The 21,716-nt window shown below is 44.5% G+C and overlaps 1 protein-coding gene across 5 annotated transcripts in view; it reads right to left on the reverse strand.

Moving 5' to 3' along the window:
• TRPC7 (transient receptor potential cation channel subfamily C member 7) overlaps positions 1 to 21,049 on the reverse strand; it is a 122,190-nt gene extending 101,141 nt beyond the window's left edge. For 4 of the 5 annotated variants that reach the window (XM_061188219.1, XM_061188218.1, XM_061188216.1 and 1 more), the window contains exon 1: positions 20,279 to 21,043. In XM_061188219.1, coding sequence (XP_061044202.1) covers positions 20,279 to 21,031 — 753 coding nt within the window. In that variant the 5' untranslated portion in view covers positions 21,032 to 21,043. Of the gene's footprint in view, positions 1 to 20,278 lie in introns of all 5 variants that reach the window. The other variant, XM_061188214.1, reaches the window with a different exon arrangement.
• Between the last annotated feature and the right edge of the window lie 667 nt (positions 21,050 to 21,716).

The following is a 21,716-nucleotide window of genomic DNA, read 5'->3' on the forward strand; positions in this document are numbered from 1 at the left end:
CACAATATGTGAGAAGTATCAGCCAATATTACGATACATGTGGCTTGTAGGTTAGCAGAGAGTGTAAACATGGAAAATTTGTCTCTTTCAGGGTGTTGGTCTTCAAGTGCCTTTTCTAACAAAGCAGACACACGCATTGTTGGATTTAATTTTGCAGCTTCACCTGTGTCAGTCCTCAGGTGGAAGGTGCAGGGTAGCAGGACAGAAGCTTGGAGCAGGGCATTGGAGCAGAGTCCTTGATAACTCACAGTGAAGGTGCAGGCCCCTGGGTGCTGAGCTGAGTCTGCAGGTGACTGCACCGCCTTTCTTAGCCAGGCAGTGTTGACAGTGTCTCTGTTGATACTTTGGTTTCCATCCTGATTTTTGGTTTACTTAATTGGCAGCTACTGACATCGTTAAGGGGCTCCTTAAGCCATCACCATGACGTTGTGAAGTCCCAGAAGTAATGGATTGCTCTGCTTGTTGGTTTTATAACAAGTCCCCCTGATGGATTCAGAGGCTTGCCTAAGGAGAATAGAGGCTGTCTTTCAAGGAAACAGATGAGCAACTCGAGTATTTTATTCTAATTCAGCAGGTATATTTGAGTACCCACTGTGTGCCAGGCACTGGGGATAGAGACCTAAGTAAAATACAGTCCTTGCCTCTGAGGAACTCAGGGTCTTGCTAGAGAGAATGACAAGTGACTAGGTAAGGACCACAGGGTGACGTAAGTGTCTTGGGACATGCCACCCAGCTACAAATATGCGGGACTTCCAAGAGGAGGCAGAGTGTGAGCCCTGAGGATGGGTAGAAGCTCACAGGGGCGAGGCAGGTGTGGGGAGGAGAGTAACAGGGAAGGGACATTCCAGGAAGAGGGACTGGCAAGTGCAAAGGCCCAGAGGGCAGAGAACGTTCACCAACGGATAGACTGTGATGGGTGTCAGCTACTTTAACCACAGAGGGTTACGCATAGGTTATGCACACTATCCAGCGTTTTACATAACTTCTCATAATTAAATAAACACGAACGCGCTCACGTATCCGGAGAGGAATTCACATACACTCTCTGTGCATCCTTATCCAGATTAGAGATGCTGCTTGGTTCTCATTTGCTGAGCTCCCAGAAGAGCCCTTCCTCAGCTTTCTGCTTTTTCTGCTGGAACCACAGGGAACAGACACAGGAAGGCAGGTCTGCCTGTGTGAACCTTGCCCCGCCCCGGCACTTCACAGCTCCAGGCCTCCCTGGAGGCTCCGGGGCTCTCGTCCCTCGCTCTGCACACTCTCTGTCTTTGTCTCTCTCTCTGTCTCCTTCTCCTTTCCCTTTCTCTCTCTTTCTCACACATCACTCTGTCAACCACAGGTCAGTGCTCCACGGTAGAGGGATTGCTCAAAGCTGTGACTCAGGAAATTAGTCAGGAGGTGTGAGTTGAAAGAGAAGGAGGGACCCTCAGGAAGCCCCATGGTTCGCTTACATAGAAGCAGCCCCACCTTTCCCCTGCCTTCCTGTCCTGCCCCCGCATGGGATCGACCTAAGCATGATTAGTTGGTCTCTGCACCCATTAGAATGGGAGACAGTATTAAAGCATATGACGCTTAGAGTTTTTACTACTGCAGTATTATTTATCATTTATTGAATGCTCACTATGTGCCAGACCCTGGGCTGAATGCTTTACATATTTAGCTCATTGACTTCTCATGACAAACCTAGGAAGTAGATACAATTATCATTCCTCTTTATAGAAAGGGGAACTGAGGCCCAGAGACTTCAGTGGTAGCTGGGATTTGAACTTGAGTATGGCTGACTCCAAATTCCATAATACTAACACTGGGAAGTGCTCATCTGATAAAAATACCAACTGCTCTGGCACGTGCTCTAAAACCCTGAGCATGACCCTGAAGGGTCAGGTTCAGGGTCCTTCCTGGTGAAGAGGAAGAGAGAGATGAGGGCCTGTTGGTAAGAGGCAAAGGTGCTGAAACTGTGTGAGACAATACCCTGTGTATCCACACCCAGGGGCAGACCGGGAGTAAGACTGGCTGAGCCCAGAGAGCTGAGTTTGCCCCGCGCTCTACGTTACCAGCAGGTGCGTTGGCATCAGAATGTTGGGGGAAGTCATCCCTAATGGGATGTGCCATCCTATTGCTCCCAAGGCCCTAAGCTTCTTATTTAAGTGCCAGTCTGTCCACTCCCCCACATCCTTTTCAGTCTTATGACTTTCACCAAGGGGCCATCCACCTCTATTCTGTAACAGGTCCCCCTCCCCCATGCAGGATCACTGTCTTCATGGTGAGAAGTTATGGGAATGGGTGGGAAGCAGAGGGTCTGCAGAATTTCCCCCTGCGGTGGCTGGGACACCTTGCAGCTCACTCCTCAGATACACAGAGAAACTGAGAGTGGCGGGATGAGGCTGCATTGCTTTTGCCATCTGAATTCCAAAGGGGGCAGCGCGGTGACTGCTGTGCATGGTGCACTGGCTTTTAGCAAGCATGATTTTTGGGTCTGTTTGCTGTGTTGGAGCTGAGGCATACTGTATAGCTGCAGAGTGATGCTGAGTTAACAACTCTCTGTTCCTGGATCCTTCCAAAGCTTTCGTCCACAAGCACACCTAAGCCACTTTGGTCCGTGGATTGGCTCATAGAAGAACTCATGTATTCATTTATTTATTCATTTAATCAACAAAAATGAATAGCACATTTACCCCATGCTGAGCACTGTGCTAGCCCCCTGGAGATAAATGAGGAGCAAGGCAGGCATGGTCTCTGCCCGCAGGGAGCCGACAGAGCAGAGGGGAAGATAGACAGTGAAGGTCCTGCAGCTAAGTGTGATGAGGATCTCCCCTTTTTGTGCAAATTAGACCTGAGTTTCTTTACATTCAGCCTCATAGTAATTCCTGGGAAAACATTACCTTCCAAATAAACCCAGTTGGCAAGCAGTAGAAACAGTAAGAGTCTGTTAGATGGAAAGCTTGAGTGCTTTCCGTAATCCATCCTTACAGAATGTTCCAGCCAGTTCAGCCTGTGCTTACTGTGCTTTCTGTGTCCTAGAAGCTGTGCCCAGCACTGGAGATGCAGGGAGGAGTGAGATGCGGTCACTGCCTACCCATGGTGAGACTAGACGTAACCCAGTTGTTCTCATGGTCTATGGCGGTGCTGGTCACTCATTCAACAAATAGTCTTTGAGTTTCTACCCTGTTCCAGGCACTGTTCTCAGTCTTTGAATACAGCCATAAGCAAAACAGACTCCCTGCCCTCATGGAGCTTATGTTTTACTGGGGGCCTGCGGACTTCAGGTTTCTGTTTTATATTGATGGTTAGGCAGGAACTCCCTGAGGAGGTGATTTTGTACAGCGAGTTGGTGAAGGAGGGAGCTGTCTGTGTAGATATATGAGGAAGGAGCGCTCCAGACAGAGGGTCACTGGTACAAAGAGGGAGAAGAGTGCAAAGCAGAAGAGGGAGAGCATCTGGTGTTTCTGAGGACCAGCGAGGAGGCCAACTGCTGGGGCAGAGTGGGTGAGGAGGAGAGCGAGGGAAGAGGTGAGGCCAGAGGAACTGCAGGGGACAGATGGCCAAAGCCCTAATAGGCATTTGTAGCACTGTGGCTTTTCCTCTGGTGAGATAGGGAGTCATTGGAGGGTTTCAAGAAGCGGCGTTAGCAGGATCTGGTGTATGCTTGAAGAGGATCACTCTGGCTGTTGGGATGGCGTGAATTGTAAGGGGCAAGAGCAGAAGCCTGAAGACCAAGTAAGAGGTTGTTGCAATTATCCAAGGGAGAGATGAAGGTGGCCTGGACCAGAGAAGTAAGTGGTCAAGCGGGAGAGAAGTATAGAATTCTAGATGTCTTCGAAGGATAGAGCCAAGAGGATTTATTGATGGATTGGACATCAAGAAAAAAGAAGAGAAGAGTTAAGGATGAATGAGGTTTTGGACCAAGCAGCTGGGAGGATAGTTACTATTTGTGACGTGAGCACTGTGTTAGATGAGCTCCTTGTTTAGCAGATGTTTCCTTCCTGCTTCCCCATCTCCTTGAGGTGAGCACACCTCCTTCCCCATTGGTAGGGAACTTGGTCATGGACTTGCTTTAGTTCATGAAATTACAGTGTGTGACCCTTAAGCCTAGGGCTTAAGAGGCGTCATGTATTTTCCCTTGTCTCTGTGGGAGTTCTGACCTCTGCCCTGGGGGTGCCCTCGGTTTCCACTGTCCATCCAGCCTGGATCCCAGAATGAGACATGGAGAGGGGCCTCCTTCTCTGACCCGAAGACTTGTGAACATGACAGTAAACGTTGACATGTAGACTGCTGCATTCTGGGGTGATTTGTTACACAACATCATTGTGGCAATAACTGAATGATAAAGGGACAGAAGTAGGCTGAGTGGTTTGGGACATCAACATCAAAGATGGGCTCTTAGCCCTGCCTGGGCATTCAGGGAAGTTGCCCTGGAGAAAATAAGTTGTGACTGGATCTTGAAGGATAAATCAGAGTTACCGAGTTCAAGAAGTGGAGGAAGCGTATTCCAAGTTGAGGACATAGCATAAACAAAAGCACAAAAAACATGCTATATGAATATACAGGAAACTATGCAAGTAGAGGCACAGGGCAGCAGAAGATGAGTCTGGGGAAGTAGACAGAACCATGGAGGGCCATGGAAGGTTTTGTCTTCCATGATAATAAGCTTGAACTTCATTCCACAGGCAGTGGGGAGGCACCAAAGCTTTTTAAGTGGGAGAAAGGCACAGTCTGATTTGCACTTCAGTGGGATCCTTCTGGCCCTATGTGGAGGACAGCTTCACCTATGTGGTGGAAGCTCTTGTGATCATCTGGTCAAGAAGAGTGGTGGTAAGGATGCAGGGATGGAAATGGATTGGGGATACATTTAAGTTTTAGTACCAGCAGGATTTAAGGTACAGAAGGAAAGCCAGAACTCAGTATGTGGTGTGCTTTGGACATCAAATGCTGGAAGGAAATTAGTATCTGATGGGATTATAACATGGTAGTATCTGATGGGATTATAGGTGAATTTTCTTTTTCTTATAAACAGTTTCATTTTCTACATTAATTGTACATTTACCAACGTAAGCAAAAAAATTTGAGTGAGTTATGATGTTTAAACCTGCCTGTTTTCCTTTGGGTGAATTTGCTAAACCCTTAAATCTCAGTGTTGGAGAGAAGTATTCACCCTTGGTGCTGTCTTGGCCAGGACTGCAGTCTTGTCTACTTGATATCTAATAACTTTGTTTTTTTAAACATCAAATTAAAAGAAGATCCAAAATGAGATTCAGAGCAAATATGACCTATGCATCTTATTTGTACCTACCGTATATTGTGAAAACATTTCAGAGAAACACTAATTTAGAATTGGCATCACCAGATAACATACCCTTCCAGAGGATTATGTCATGATTCACCTGATTATAGATTCAGAATAGTAAATGTTCAGGAAACTTTTTTTAAAGAGTAATTATAGCACAGCATATGTATAGAAATAATTTTTTAAAAATTTACTTGTGATTGCTGAAAAGTGCTATTGATTAAGAGGGGCTAATGACTAGATGGCAAGGTAGGAATTAAAAAAATGTAGAGCCCTGCTAATTATAAAACAAAACCCCAGAACCAAATTAGGCAAATCAGTACTTATGATTTCTCTGATCAAAAGAGCATACACCATTCTTCTCACCTCAGTGCCTTTGTCCATTGTGTTCCCAAGTCTGGACTGATGCTCCTCTTTACTTCCTCTAAGAACCTCTACTCTTCCTAAGACCAGGCGGAAGGTAACTCCAGGATGGCTTTCCTGATATCCCTGGGGAAATCCACTGTTTCATGCTTGGGCACCCACTGCATTTTATTCTTAGGGTCCAGTAGACCTGTCAAAGTGCTCTCTGTATTTTTGACACGTTCATACTTGACTAATTAACTTCATTCATTTGTATGTCTCAGCGCAGGGCACGCCACATTATAGGACTTGATAAATGTTGCATAAAATGACCATACATATACTCTGATTCAAGAATTTTATTTATGGGAAGCTGAGGCACAAGTAAGTGCTGGTGTGTGGCTACCAGGGAACAGATCTAGGAGGTGTGAATGGGGGTGTATTCTTGGCTCTCAGAGATGGTCTTGGAGCCAAACCTGCCTGTTAAAGGCTCATTATCTTGTGCATAGCAAACTGCACTGACTTTCTAAAAGTCCCAGAAGACACAGGTAAAAGGCGAGTAAGTGATTGCATTTAAATAAGTTCAAATCTAATCAGGAAAATAAGATTCTAGTTTTTTGACTGATTTATCCAAAGAATGACTTAATAACACTTGGAAGTAGGACTTAAAGCTGTTTTATAAAAATAAAAAAAAAGAGAGACCAAGGCTTTGATATGCTTTCATTTCTCTCTACGGCTTCCATTGTTACCTATGTGCTGATGACTCCCAGGTTTTTACCTCCAACCCCACCCTGTATTCTAAGGAGCGGATTTCAGTATCCAACTGCCAAGTGGTCATCCACACTGGTAAGTCCCGCAGACACTTCAAACTCTGCATGCCCCAAGCTGAACACATGGGTCTTCCAAACATCCAAACCCGATGTTCTGCTTTCTGCTTCAGGAAATAAAGTCCCCATCCACTCAGCCTCCTGAGCTAGAAGTCCTGGGTTCATCTTTGTCTTTGCCAATTAGTTACCAAGATCTATGGATTCTGATCTAAAGAATCTCTACTGTCTGAGCCCTACTGCCCACACTCACAGTCGTGATCTTAATTCAAGTCCTTATAATTTAGTGTCTAGACTTTTGAATTAGCCTCCTGATTGGACTGTTTACCGACAACAGTTCCTTCTACCCAGATGCCAAACCACTCTCCCCTTGGTTAAAAAGCTACAGGATAAAATCCATGCATCTTTATTACCATATTTCAATATACGTCCCTAAGATTAGCCCCCTTCCCTTAAACCCATCCAGCTGCACCTGTCCACCAAGAACACTGGGCCGTTCACGCCTCTGCACATGGTATTCACCTGCCTTTATGTCTTTCTTTCCCTTCTCCATTTGCCAAACTCATCCTTCAAGAACCACTTCAGGATATCATCTTTTCCAGGAATCCTTATCTCACATCACCAGGCAGTTTGCTGCGCTCTTCTTTGTGTTCTCATAGCATATTGCTCCTACTCGACTATGTTGTATTGATCCCTCAACACTCCAGTCTCTCCCATTGCTTTGAGTACGGAGTTCAGGTCTCTTCCACACTTGTAGACCTAGTACCTAGTACAGTATCTGGCACACAGAAAGAAGACCACCATTTGCTGAAAACCATTTAACCACTCTCAGTCCGTTTCCTCAACTGTAAAATGGGAATAATCATCTCTTCTTAAATCTCAGCTTAGATGTTGTTTATGAAAATGCCCTGTAGAAATGAGAAGCAGAAAGGCCTAGAGAAGTGGGTCCTCAACAAGGGATTGTTAGTAAAAGTACCTGGCTTTATGCATGAGGAAGATGAGCTGCAGAGAAGTAAAGTGACTGAGCCAAGGTCACAAGTCAGTTCCTGGTGGAGCCCCGGGTCTCCTCACTCAGTGCCCCCCATGCTAGCATTGCCCCAGAGGATCGTCTTTTATGGTGGCAAATCACCTGTGTGACATATGCCATGCCCTGGGCAGAGTGTGACCACAAGGCTCCAAGCTATTTGGTTCCCTCAAGTAATCTCTGAAATCTGACTACCATGAGCACACTCCACACATATTTGCTTTAGGTAAAGAAAAGATCCAGCCCTGTGTTTAAAATCTGCTTTCTACTTTTGTAATCTTAGAGGGGATACCATTTGGGGAGATAAACTCTTGCTCCTAGTTTTTTTAAGCCAAATTAAAACTTTTTTTTCCACATTTCCTGGCTCTCATCTCTATGCTTACATTAAAATATCAGGTTTAAGCACATAAAAAGTCAAGTTTCTGATGTGCTGCAGGAAGGTATTAGGTGAATTCTTTGGAGTATAAACTTTAAGCAAAATTAATAATCACCAGAAAAGAGAACTTGTCATCAGAAAGATTCTTGAGCTACTGCTTTCAAAGTATATGTAGGAGAAGCTAGAGAGAGCTATTAACTCAACAGGCAAAGCCCTGGTCTTCAACATGTATCAGTAAAAGGCATGCTATCCTTCCCCAAAATGCAAACATGAGTTCTGATGCCCCAGGTCCAAGCACCTGTATTACTGGTAAATGGAAGTGTATTGTATTTCCAGGATGTGTATGTGGGGGTGAAGAGAGGAAGAGAGAGAGAAGCTTAGCATCTCAGCATGGCCCTTCTTAATGTTCAAAGCACTTATCCATCAGTAATTAGTAAACCTGCTCTGCAGCCCAGAAAAACAGGTCATTATTATTAATTTCACACTGTAGGTATGGGAGATGGAAAGAACATAATAATATGAAAGATAATCATGCTACCAAGCATTTGGGGAGCACTTTTCTGTTTGAGAATTGATAGTATTTAGAAAATTTTAGCCTCAGTCATTCTTACATCACTGTAATTTTAGGACTAGGTACACAAGATTAGTTTCCTTATTTTTCCTGGGCCTTATACCATTCTGCATCTGCGGTGACCAGAGCCTGTACTCCAACTCCTCCAGGCTCCTGGGGTCGGCAAGAGTGCAGATGGTACCATACCACCTGATCTGTCTTATTGAGAGCTGATGGAAAAGTTCATGGCCTCCTAGTGCTAGGGTAATACACGTTTTGAAAGGAAGCCTGTGCCAGGATATTAAAAGAGTGTTTATTATCCCTACACTGTGTTTGAGTGTATAACACTTACGGTAGGTACTGATCACATAGTTTTTAAATGAGAAAGAAAGAGAGAGAGAGACACTAGTTCATCAATGCCTAGCGAGATTTCTGAATGATGGAAACTTTTTTCCCTTTGCAATCAAATGCAGTTCTCTCAGTTTTCCTAATTGGTACTAAATGGAACTCTACCTGGAATCCAAGAGCAGCTATGGTATTTTCCAGCTTCTTACAATTCATGGGCTTGAAGGGTAGCAGAATCTGCCACCCTAAAATGTGCCACTTTGTCATAAGGATTCTTTTGAGCTAAAGGCAATTAAGAAGAGAAGCAGATACAAGAAAAGCTCTCTGCCCTCCCCTATTTGGCTAAAAGCAGAACATAAATTTGTAAAGGGTGTCCCTCCTCCGCTCTCTACCAAGGAAAACAGATGTTAATCACCAGAGACAACTCTAGACCCTTACCGGCCCAGAGACAGCACCAGAGGTATCTACACAACAACCTTGTTAAAACTAGCTCTCATCTACCATTAGTTTCCCCATATATTTACCTTCCTACAGTTTGATGCCCCTAGAAGCTCAGAGTTCTTTTCTGTTGTCTTGTCATGTGTCTAAAAATTTATCCTTTTGTTACGATGTTATATAAGCCCAAGTTCTAACCACCCCTTTGAGTTACTCATCTCCGAGTTCTCTCATCTGTTTGCACGGTACACTTAAAAAAACAGCAAATGCAGAGAGAGGCTTTATCTGAATGCCCCTTTTCTGCCTCAAGACAGATCCTCCAAAAGGAACTTGATGGCCATAAATCCCTTCCCTGGGAGCTTCTTGAACCAGGGAAGATGGGCTCTTGTCACAGGAGAGGAGGTACTATACCCAGACAGACTTTGTCACAAACTATCATACCTCCCATCTATTCTTCTACGTGCCCATTCGTGTTTCCTAAAATTCATTTACTCTCCCCTAAAAGGCCTGCACCCCTGCCCCCATCCTCTGTACCTTTCCCTATTAGATGGTATTTAATCCTGAATTCTAAGCCGCTTCAGAGAGTTACTGTTTTTTCCCTGGGTATTTCTCATGTATACACGAGGTATACGTGCTTCTGTACTTGTGTTTGTTTTTCTTTTGTTAATCTTTATCACGGGGGTCTCAGCTATGCACTCAGAAGGGTGGAGGGAAAATTCCTCCCCTACACAGGCAAATCTGTCTCTCCCTGGGCACGACTCAGACACCCTGCTTCACATGGCCCTTCCTTAGTCCCTGGGGCCCAGCCTCACCTCATACTGGTCCACAGGAGTTCTGTGATGGGCCTCAGAGGTTTAGTTTTCATGAGTATGTGTAGGCACTCTCAAAATCATCAAAATGACATGAAGATTATTTTAAGTTAAAAACATCTGAACAAACAGTAGCTAAACTTCTTTTGCTAACTTGAGGAGAGCCTCCCAAAAATACAGTTGCCATAAATCCCCTCTGTGGTGGGGCTGGGGGCGTGGTTTACAGCCAGAAAGGAGACTGACCACCAGGATGAGAACAGACTTCACGAACGCTCAAGCCTTCCCTTTGTTTCCCTAAAAGCCCATGTTTCCTAAACATCCTATTTTTCCTTAAACTCTTTTCTCCTCTTCCTTACCCTGCTAGGTTGGTATATAAACCCCTGTCTTTAGCTGTTTAGGGAGCTGCTTCTTTTATGCACTTCTGTGTGCATGTGAATAAACTCTGTCTTTTCTCCTGTTAATCTGTCTTTTGTTAGTTAATTCACAGGCCCCCAACCATTGCAACCTAAGATGGTAGTGGAAAAGTTTTCCTCAGGACACATGACACTAAAATTTTCTAGGAACTGTTATTTGTAATGTGTTGATATCACATGGGGGAATGCCACAATATTCGGTGTAAATACATTAAATACATTGAAGTGGGTGCTGTTTTTGGGGGTGAAGGAGAATAGGGGATAAAGTGTGAAGGGAAACAAAAATATGATAGTAATGATGCATCAAGTGGTTATAGTATTAATTCAGTTTTTGTACCTGGGGGTAGAGGGAGCACTAGGAGCAAACATACCAAATATAAGTTACTCTCAGGTGGCAGGGTTAACGCTGACCTTTCTGTGCCCTCTACTTTTCTGTATTCTCGAAAAGTTTTCTAATCCGTGTGTCTTATTCTCAGTATCCCCAAACCCAACACCTGAAAATGTTTTTCTCCTACTTGGTAGGGGTCGTGGCCCATTACTGTCTCCCCCATTGCTTCTGTCAGCTACCTCCCACTTCTTAGCCACCCTGCCTCTCCTAGACACACACACGCACACACACACAGACGTACACACACACACGGACACGCACACACACGCACACACGCGCACAGGCACACACACTCACACACGCACACACACACACGCACGTACACACACGTACACACACATAAACACGTACACACACATACACAACCTACACACACACCTAAACACACACGCACACACGCATACACGCACACATGTACACGCACACGTACACAGATGCACACACACGTGCACACACACGGAGACACGTACACACACACACACACGTACACACACAGGCTTTTACAGAATTAGCCTGTCTCTGTCTCAGCTTGTGCCTTGGTCAGTAGAAAGCATCAACAGTCTCTGTCCTTTCTTCCAGAATGACCTCCTAGTTTTAGGACTGTCTTTGGTTCCCAGAATAACTGACCTTTACGCTCTTATCCTGCCCTGCTCTGTGGGTCTGCCTAGATTCCTGGTGTCAGCCTTCCTCAGTTTCTCAACCTGCTGCTCCGTATTGTATAGGGTTGAGCAGTGTCCCCGCCGAATTCACATCCTTCCTAGAACTCCAGAATGGTACCTTATTTGGAAATAGGCTTTGCAGGTATAATTAGTTAAAACAAAGTCCTACTGGGATAGAGTGAGCCTTTAATCCAAAATGACTGGTTCTTATAAGAATGTCCTTATAAGAAGACGGCAAGAGACACACAGGGAGATCACTATGTGACAACAAAGGCAGATATTGGAGTGACGTATCTATAAGCAAAGGATTGCCAAGGAAGCACGTATCTTACCCTGGAGCCTTCAGAGCCAGCATGGCCCTGGTAACACCTTGATTTTGGACTTCTGGCCTCCACACTGTGAGAAAATAAATTTCTGTTGTTTTAAGTCACCACATTTGTGGTACTTTGTTTCAGCAGCCCTAGGAAATTAATATATCCACCTAGACTCAACTGGGATTTCACCAGGGAGGATTCTGGGTACCCAGAGGAGCCTCATCTGCCTCCAGTATCCTCCTGGTCTGGTATTCTCAACATCCAGAGTCTGGGAGGAAGACGAGGGAGCGGTCTCCTTTGTGCCTTTATTTATGCTAAAATGAGCTCCAGTTGAACACAAGTCAGAGATGAGATTAGATATTTTCCTCTACTTTAATGTAAACTTTACTTGGGCCATGCAGCAAACACAGGGAGAAAGATGTCTTGAGAATCTGGAAAAACGCAGTGGAAAGATTGAAATCTAGTGGAAAACTTCTTATACTGGGGTTATCACTTCTGAACCCACTTTCCGATACCTTTGTGCTGGCAGTGCTATGCCGTGAATAGTTTGGCCAAGGCTGGGGCACGCCCTTCTGTACCTCCAAAGTTCAAGGTAGAAAATCCGAATCCTCATCACTGTCCTGCCCTCCTGCTTCTCCACTGGGCTTCCACCTTGGAGAAGAAATAAAGAGCTGGCTCTCTTCTCCCTCCCCTCCCTGTGTCTCTCTGGAGAGCACTGAGAGGCCCTAGGGACAGAAGAAGTTCCTGGGAACTCCTAGATAAGACAGCTGTCCTGGAAACAGCCAGGAGCCGTCACCTTCTCTGGCTGTGCTGTCACTCCACCTGCAGTGAGTCACCTGCTGGTTGAGATGCGCTGGTCCTTCTGCCACTCCCCCCCCTTCCTGGGAGGACTGCCCCTTCCTACAGCAGTTGTCCAACTCCTGCCAGTCTTTTCCCCTCCAAGCCACTTTGTACACTAGGCAGAGTGGATCTTTCCAAGCTGCGTCACTCACTCACCTGCTGAAACCTTCAGATAGCTCCCCATTCACCCTACGGTGAATTCCAACTTCTTACCGAGGCTGCCAAGTGGTAAGGCCATGGCTGAGTGGTTCTTTAGCACCTCTATCACCTGTCACCTCTTCTGTTTACTCCCTATGATAGGGAGCTAGTCACAATTCTCTACACAGGCCTCTCTTTTCCCTCTCTTCACTAGGCTTTTTCATGTGCAGTTGCTGTGCCTGGAACCATCTTTCCCATTCCCTGCTGTCTTAGAACCATCTTTCCCATTCCCTGCTGTCTCTCTCTCTCATACCCTCCATTTTCATTTAAATATTGTCATCTCTGAGAAATCTTTAAACACATGCACACACTCACACAGAGTCAGCTGTCCCAGTAAGTCAATGCTTTTAAAATTGCTCTTTTACTGCTTAGCACTCAGCATGATTTGTAAAGCTGTTTGTGTGATTATATGAAGAACGCCTATCTCCTCCACTAGACTGTAAGGTCCTGAGGGCAGGAACTTTATCTTTTCATCATTTCATCCCAGCACCCAACCCAGAGCCTGGCTCATACTAGAGGCTTAATTAAGTGATTTTTGCATGAATGCTGAATTTTCAGATAGCTCTGTAACTAGGGTCCATCCAGTTCTGATATTCTACGGGTCTACAGACCATATTTCCATCCACCCTCCTGACATATATTTTCCACATTTAATCTACATGTGAATTTGCTGCTAGTAAAACACATGCCTCGCTGTTGTTGGTATATTATGATTAATTTATATATAGAATTGTAACTTTTTTCAGAACACTCTACATTTTCATCATTTCCTTTTGATGTAATTTGCGCTACTACTCTTTGACTGATATCCTCTAAGAACTGCCTCTATTTTCTCCATATCTCTGATATTTCAGACTGATAGTTGCACTTGTATAGGAAATGATTTTTTCCCAGTTTTTTTGTGTATAGTGATGAATCTTTAACACAGAGATATTTTTCAAAAAATAATCTCCGTCTGTGCTTGGCAGGAGCTCTGCTTGCCCATTTTCTCCCTCCCCCTCTTTGCAGCCTCTGTCTTTCCTGCCCGTGTTGCTTCTTTTCACAGCAATATTTTAGCAGCACACCAGGCTTCTTCAGTTTCAGTGGTCTGCATTTTTCCAATTGGAAAATACTCCCTTGACCTATTGTTAATCATGGAGCTCACATGTACAGCCTGTACTTTTTCTTATTCTGGAAATATCTTTGGGATTGGGGAGGGAAGCTTAGCAGAAATCGGGAAGACCCTCTGAACAGAGGAGGTGTTGAAATTTAAGTTGTGTTTATTGGGAAGAAAAGTTGTGGTGCTGAAAATCCAGTGGGCTTTGGGGAACAAAAAGGGATCCCCACTGCGATCTCTGGGGAAAATTATGTACTTACTATGGGTCAGGTCCTCTTCAAAGAGTTTTATATTCTTCATCTCATTTAATCCTCACCAACACCCTCGGAGGTCATTATTCATTAATTCACTCACTGACTCATTTATTTACTGAACTAATATTTACTGAGTACCTAATATGTGCCAGGACATTCTGGAGGTTGAATGGGATGAGGCATTGAAAGCTCATAACAATGGGGTGAATCGAGATGTCATTTACAGAGATTAGGGTAAGGGCAAGTGTTTGGGTGGGGAAAACAAACATTCCATTTCCAACACGTTGCAATTCTTTCCTAACACCTGTTCCCTCCCCCATCTCCATTTTTCAAATAAGAAAACAAACTTCCAATAGATGCCCAAGATTGTATGGTTGCTAGGAGAAGACTCTGAACTGGAACCCAGGTCATTCTGATTCCGGAGCCAAGCTCTGTGCTTTCGACTCCATAGCCTTGAGAAAATGAAGCATGGCTGCACTGGGTGCTCACCCAAAGCCTGTCCCCTGTCCTTGTCCTCATCTAGCATAGTGGCTTCCTTTTTCCCATCTGAATACCTGTCACCCAACTTACACTGTCTCCCTGTATTTTAGAGGCTAATACTCTTGGCATGAAGAGTAGAAGAGGAAAAATCATTTAATTTAAGGCATTAGTTGTGACCCAATGAAAAACTGTCATTAAAGGACACATTAATTAGCTCATTTTCCTGTGATGACTCATTAATGAATGCTCTGGTGAAAGTGCTCCTCCAGACACTTAGGTAGAAAAATAGAAAAAGACAAAGCTAACGTGGGCAGAATCACCTCTGTCTCTTCTCCTGGGATAAGCCAGTCCCTGGATCTTTCTCTCAGGTATGGAGACCAGCGCACATGCTCTGGCCACATTTTACCTGTGCGTGCTTAGTGGGCGGGGGGGGGGGCTGTCCCATTATAGCTCATCACCTAACATCTGTGATCTGTCTCTTCTGTGCTTACATTCTGCATCCTCAGATGCTCAAGCAGAGGGATTGGGTGACACAGATCCCTGAGAGTCTTTTGGATGATATATAAATGAGTGCTTTGAGGAGGTTTCTGCCTGATTCTCTTAAACAACAGCAACAACAACTTGCTTTTAGGACCTGTAGCCTTCACAGCTTAAAAATATTTTCCCAAAGGAAAAGGAAACAATTTTCAAGTCATTTCCTGCATATTAAGCAGGCATTTGTTTACACTACCAGCCAAGCTTTCAGACTTCAAGGAAATGTATTTTCCCAGGATGTTGGTCTATAAAATTTAAAAATACTAAAAATATTCAAAGCATATGAGAAACAAGTGCAAACACAGATTCCTCCGGAGGCTGGGGGTAATGGGCTTGTTCAGCTTTTGGTACTGCCCCAGGCCCAGAGTAGGCTTTACTCAAGCTTCGTGGCTCCAGACTCCAGGGTTCAGATGTGTTCCACAATACGAAGTCACTCCTTCCCCTTCTCCCCTCCTCTTCCCTTTTCCATTTTGATAAGTTTGCAAGCAAATTGCAAACTGTCATCTCAACATCTTTACCTTCACAATGGGATCTCACTAGAGATCGTAGCAGGTGGCAAATTGGTCCGATTTATCATTATTTGCATTTTTAATTTGTGGTATTTTAGGCCCAGAGAGTTTTTTATGGGTCTAAAAATGGCAACAGAAACATTGATACATAATTCATTATCTATTTTTCGTAATGCATGTAGTTAACAACCCATCGACAAACAGAAAAATCATCAGCACTTCAAGCAAGATGAAGTTATAGCTTTAGCTTTCTTCCCCCCCTACTCTTCCCCTCTGTGGTCTCTAAGAATAAATTGCTTGTATCTGAAGCACAGTCTGCAGCCGCCATGCTGATGTTTTGTCAACAGGAAAAGCCTTCTTAGTTGCAGCTTATTATTCAGAATGACCAAATCTTAAATAACTAAGGTAAAGTGTTTGTTGGGCTTCCACAGTTTCTTGACTTGGGAACACTGGGTACTTCTTCAATTTAAGCAAAAGGTAAGAAAGCAAGAGGAATACCTCCAATCCTGATCCTGCTTTCTCTTTCCTTCCAAACCCCTAAACTTCCCTCTACAGTATTCCTTTGTCATACTTTCCTTCCCCATCCCCTCCCCACCCCCACTAGACATTGCTGTTGGCATAACTCTAAGTTGGAAGAAAGAAATCCTTTTGAAACAAATCTGTAATCCTTTTGAAACAACAGCTCCACAGATAAACAACACACCTAGACAGGATGCCCAGGAATTTGACTGAGAAGATTCCAGCAAAATAAAGGGGACCTTGAGCAATTTTATCAGAAGGATGATCAGTGAAGAAAACCATGCAGGCTAATTCAAGAGAAATGTAAAGACCTGTGTTCAGGTCTTTACATTGTGTTCATGGTGGCAGAGCTGTAACTCAACTGAGATAGGCAGATTCCTTATTTTTCCAGGCTACTCCAGGCACCTCTACACAGAAAGCCCGTTCCATCAGAATGAAACACCTCTGAAAAGTCTATCTGATAGATTTTCCCTTTCTTTGTCTCCTACTGTGTAGATAAATCAGTTAACCAAAATGCCATTTGTGGGCAGTGCTCCAAGATGCCACATGTTCTGTTCTGTGTGGGCAAGACCAGGAAAACACTCTCTGCCCTCCAGGAGTTGAGTGGTCATTGACACCAGACGGTGAAGCATATGATTGGTCTTCAGTTATTTAACGTGTGTTAGTTTTCAACCACCTTGTAATCTTTAGAGCTTCCTCATTTCACCAGGTCCATCAAATACCTCTATTAAATCCATAGTTGTTGGAAGAGTTTAAATCATAGATAAAAGTAATCACTTGCTTCATCAGTGATATGATTATCCTTTCAGGATTTCCTTTATTCAAGTATTTATGGAGTGCTTACTAGATCACTGGGCACCATTCATGGCATTAGGGAGACCTCACTGCTACATCAAGTTTTAATGTCTTTCTAGACCCAAGAAGATTAGGGAGATGTAAGAAAATATGTGCATAATTTCCACACTGCAAATAATGGCTTGCTAGCAGGCATCTGACTCCAGCCAGAATTTACTGGAGACCTTGACATTGGCTCTACTTATTGCTAATGACTAAACTTTCTTCTGGTGATAAATTAAAAAGGACTCTAAAAACAATAGCTTGGGCAACTGAATCCAGGTTTTCCTGCATGATATTTTCTAGTCAGGAAGAGTCACTCCCAGAATGAGTGTTTTAGAGGATCTGGAGGACGACTTATGACATCTGCAGTGAGAACCTGATAGCTTTCTTACACAGTTGATGGCATTGGGTCATCTCCACGACACATGGCTGCACTCATCAGTGTGTAGTCCCTCTAAAGCAGAACAGACTCCTGAAGAGTACATTTTAGGACACATCACTTGCTCTTTATTCTTTTATTGCAATTTGACTTCCCTCTTGCTAATAAGCTGCTCTCTTCTCTGAGAAGATTTATAATGTCAGGAATGCACATGCAAGGACAGTTGAATAAATAATAAAGTTCTAAAGGAAGGCTTATGTTAATTTATAATGCACCATTTGTCTACAATCTGAAAGACATTATTTCAAACAAAGGTAACTAGGGGGATGTTAATAGCCAGCAAATGTATTTATGCTAACTCTTTATTCATTGCATTGTAGAAAAGATTTGTCATTATGTTAGTCATGTTCTCAATTGTACATAATTTTCATAATATACTTTTTAAATCAAAATATCATAGTACATGCTTTCAACAAACTTCCAGTTTTAGATTATTATATATACTAAAATATGCCAGACTTTGGGTTTTAGTAAAGAAAACAAATGGCTCAGATGTACTTCCAAATGTTAGTCTAGCATCATTTTATTTAGTAAGGCTGGCATACTCCCAGATTCCAGATAAATAGAGAATTGGGCAATTATCCAGATAATCTGATCCAAAAAACATTTTTTTGCTTGAATTGTTTTTTTCTTGGGCAGAAATATCTAAGTTAATTGGCTTAGCCATTTCTTTTATATGCTTGTGCATATTCAGTCTGAAGCCTAGGGAATAAGCAAAATTCCACTAAGCTTCCTTGGGACATCACTGGACTTATTGCTGGTAGGTGGAGTTTATCGTACAGAAACAAGGAAATGAGAGGCAATAGCCACATTCCTTGGGAGCTTCTTTGGTTAATCTCTACATCTACATCCACCAATTTTTCTAGATGAGGCTATGCATGTTACAGCGTTTATGGAAGTGGCTCCAGTTCAGTAGATGGATCCAAGATAAGGGGACAGATGGAGTAAAATCAGTTTAATTACAGGATTTTTCATCTATTCATAATTTGCAGTGCCCTGCAGCTTCCTGTAAGCCTGGTTCTTCAGTGCCTGGCTGTGGGTGATCCCATTCCTACAGAGAGGCTTCAATGGCCTCATGCATGCACAACTAAATTGTCCCCCTCTTCAATCTCAGGGTCTCACACTCCAAATCCTCTAATTCATGTTACCTACCAGTCAAGTAAATTTCCAAAACCCTAGCTTTCATTTTAGTCTCCTAATCACAAACTTTCAGGGGCTCTCCATTTCTAAGAGCATAATATCCAAACTGCTCAGCTTGACATGCAGGACCCTCTGAGGTCTGCCCACTCATCCCTTCAGCTTTCCTTCTGGTGCCCCTACAGAAAGTCTTTACTGTAGTCACATGGAGTATCTCATCAGCCCCCTGCCTGCTGGGGGCCATGCTGGACCTCACCTTCACTTGCCTCCTCTGAATGCCTACGTCTCTCTTCCCACTGATTCAGTTCCTGCTGCTCATTAAAGCCTAGCCCGATTCTGCTTCCTCCTTTGAGAGCTTCCTGAACAGCATGCTCCATGAGGCCTCCTTTGCTGTGACTTGGTACCAGTCCTTCGCCACCTAATTGTGTCCCATGCAGGGGCAACTCTTGCCCTGACATCTTATTTGGACAATGAACTCCTTTCCTGCCGGTGACATCTTGTGTCAGCCCAACATGTGAAACCTTTTTGCATGCTTCATGGCAGCATAGGCTCTGACTGAATGGCAGGATGAGAAATTATGAGCCCAGTTGTATTTTCTACTCTTTCAGCCACACCTTCTGCAGTGGAAGGTATCTTTCAGATAGAGACAAGTGAAACTCTGAGAAACCCAATGTATGAACAAGGCCTCTGACTCACAACTTCCCAGAATGGCTAAGAGCTGGCCCTGGGGTCTGAGTGCCTAGATTAAAACAGTGGTTTTACTACTTATTGGCTACATGATACCTCTCCACCTCTGTACCTTCATATAAAATGCGGACAATAATGGTACCCATACCAATGGTTGTTGAGGGGATTAAACAACATCAGATAGGTAAGGAAGTTAGTGCTTGGTACACAGTAAGTGCCCACTAAATATTTGCTTTTAATTTATTATTAAACTGTCAAAAGAATTAGGTCCCAGTTTTCTCTTTCAGGGGGAGTGACAGTTGACAGTAAAAGCACAGGACCACTATTGAATAATGGACTTTGGAGATGGGTCTCCATCTCCTGGACTAACCTGGTAGTTCCAAGTATTCTCAGGGGGTGTCGCCTTGGGCCCATCTACTGGGATGACAAGCCCAACTCTACAGAGAGAGTTTTATTTTTATTTTGGTGTACCTCCTCCTCAGCCCTTTGACATAACTGCAAGCCTTTCTCAATTCAGCAAGCTATTGCTATTGAATCTAGGATCAACACAGTCTAGGATGGGTTAGAGCTATGAACAAAACAAATGTGAAAACTGTACAGGTGAGACAATCAAGAAGTCCAAGACCTAGACTAGGAAACAACCAGAAGTATCCTAGACATTCCTGAGCTGCCTGGGGCAGAGCTGAGACATTTATACTAGAACCACAGTATAATCTTGCCTGTGTGCTGCATGTCTTTTACTGTATGGATTTGCATTTAAGTCACCTCTTTATACCACATTTATGTGGTTTCAAATATTTCACCTAATGGGCTGCTTTTCCTTCAGGCCTACATCTGCCACAGCTTGAGGAAGTCCCCTTCCTCCCCGTGAGCCTGAACAGGCAAGACCCAGTGTTAGACCAGAAGACAACCCATTTGGCTCCTGGACACACCCGGAAGAGCCCACAGGGCAGTCTGCCTGCAGGGCGGTAAGTGGGAGAGTTACCTTGAATTCAGTCTCAATGTTGGCTAGTCTGGCTAGCTCGTTGCTTAGCTCCAGCGCGGTGAGGACAGGGTCTTCGCTGGACAGGGACAAGTAGGCAGCACTTGCCAGTCCCTTGTAAGCATTCATGCGGGAGCGCGAGTGGCTGAAGGAGTCCTTCCGCTGCTTCTCGGTGCACTCACTGCACTTGCAGAAGTAGTCGTGGGGCCGCTCGATGCGGGCGCCCTTGAGCAGGAGGATGTGCACGATCTCATACTCCTGGCAGTGGGCCGCCAGGATGATGGGCGTGATGTCGTGGGAGAAGCGCGTGCCATCCTCGTCGTAGGCGTAGAAATCGTCGTCGCGCAGCTCCTGCTCCAGCGGGCTGAGCGTCAGGCGCTGGCCCTGCGCGAAGGCCGGGTGGCTGAGGATGGCCTCCACGATGCGCACGTAGCCCTTGCTGATGGCCAGCAGCAGCGCGTCCCCCACCCGCGCCAGGTTCTCCTTCTTGAGCAGCAGCTCTGTGACCTCCAGGTGCTCGTTGCCCACGGCCAGCTGCAGCGCGTTCTGCCCCATGTAGTCCACGCAGTTGAAGTTGAGGGTCTTGGACTCCTCCAGCATTTTCCTGACCACCGGGATGTTGCCATACTCAGCCGAGTCCAGAAAGCGCTCCTCTTCGGGCGTCAGGCTAGTGCCCTTCTCGTTGAACATGTAGGCGGGACCCCGGATGGCCTGACGGCGGCCCTTTTCCCTCAGTGTCGTGTGCCGGCGCTGCATGTTTTTGAAGGTGCTGCTCCCCAACCTGTGGGGTGATAAGGCAAAGATGCTAGTTACTCTCCCAGGATCCTGCAGGTTCCCCAGGGGCAGAGCAAACAAAAATTGAGATGAAAAAGAATATCGTGATTGGAATATTTTGAGAAGTTATGAAATCTTGTTAGAAATTATTGTCCTATCACTGAGATTAAGACCGGTTTAATAACCTGAACTATTCTTATACTAATGGAAGAATATTGGTTAAGTTACACAGCAGTCTATCCGCCTTGGGTGGAGGAGTGTCCGAAAAGCTGAAATGTGGGTTTAGGCCAAGCTAATGGTGGAGGTGGAGAGTGTGAGGTCATGATGTGGTGGAAACAGGCCAAGGGCTGTCTGTTTTATTTCCATTTGTGCAAAGTTGAGAATGTCACTTAACTTCTCTGTGCTTTAGTACAGTGCTTTTCTGTGCTCTTACCAGTACAGTGTGGATAACTTAACTTTTGTGTGCCATAGAGTCCGTAGGAGGATTAAATGAGGTAACGTGCATGTAGAAAGTACTCAGTCCACGTTAGTTTTATTCTGTCCCCTCCTGCCTGTTGATGTGCCTAGTTCTTCAGGGGTTCTGCCATAGAAATGGCCACCATGGATACTGCTGCCTTTGCTTCAGGTGTATTACCGCCACTGAGCTCCCACACTGTGACAAAACTGC

Source organism: Eubalaena glacialis, chromosome 4 (assembly GCF_028564815.1).
Source record: "Eubalaena glacialis isolate mEubGla1 chromosome 4, mEubGla1.1.hap2.+ XY, whole genome shotgun sequence".
In the NCBI taxonomy this organism is placed as follows: Eukaryota; Metazoa; Chordata; class Mammalia; order Artiodactyla; family Balaenidae; genus Eubalaena; species Eubalaena glacialis.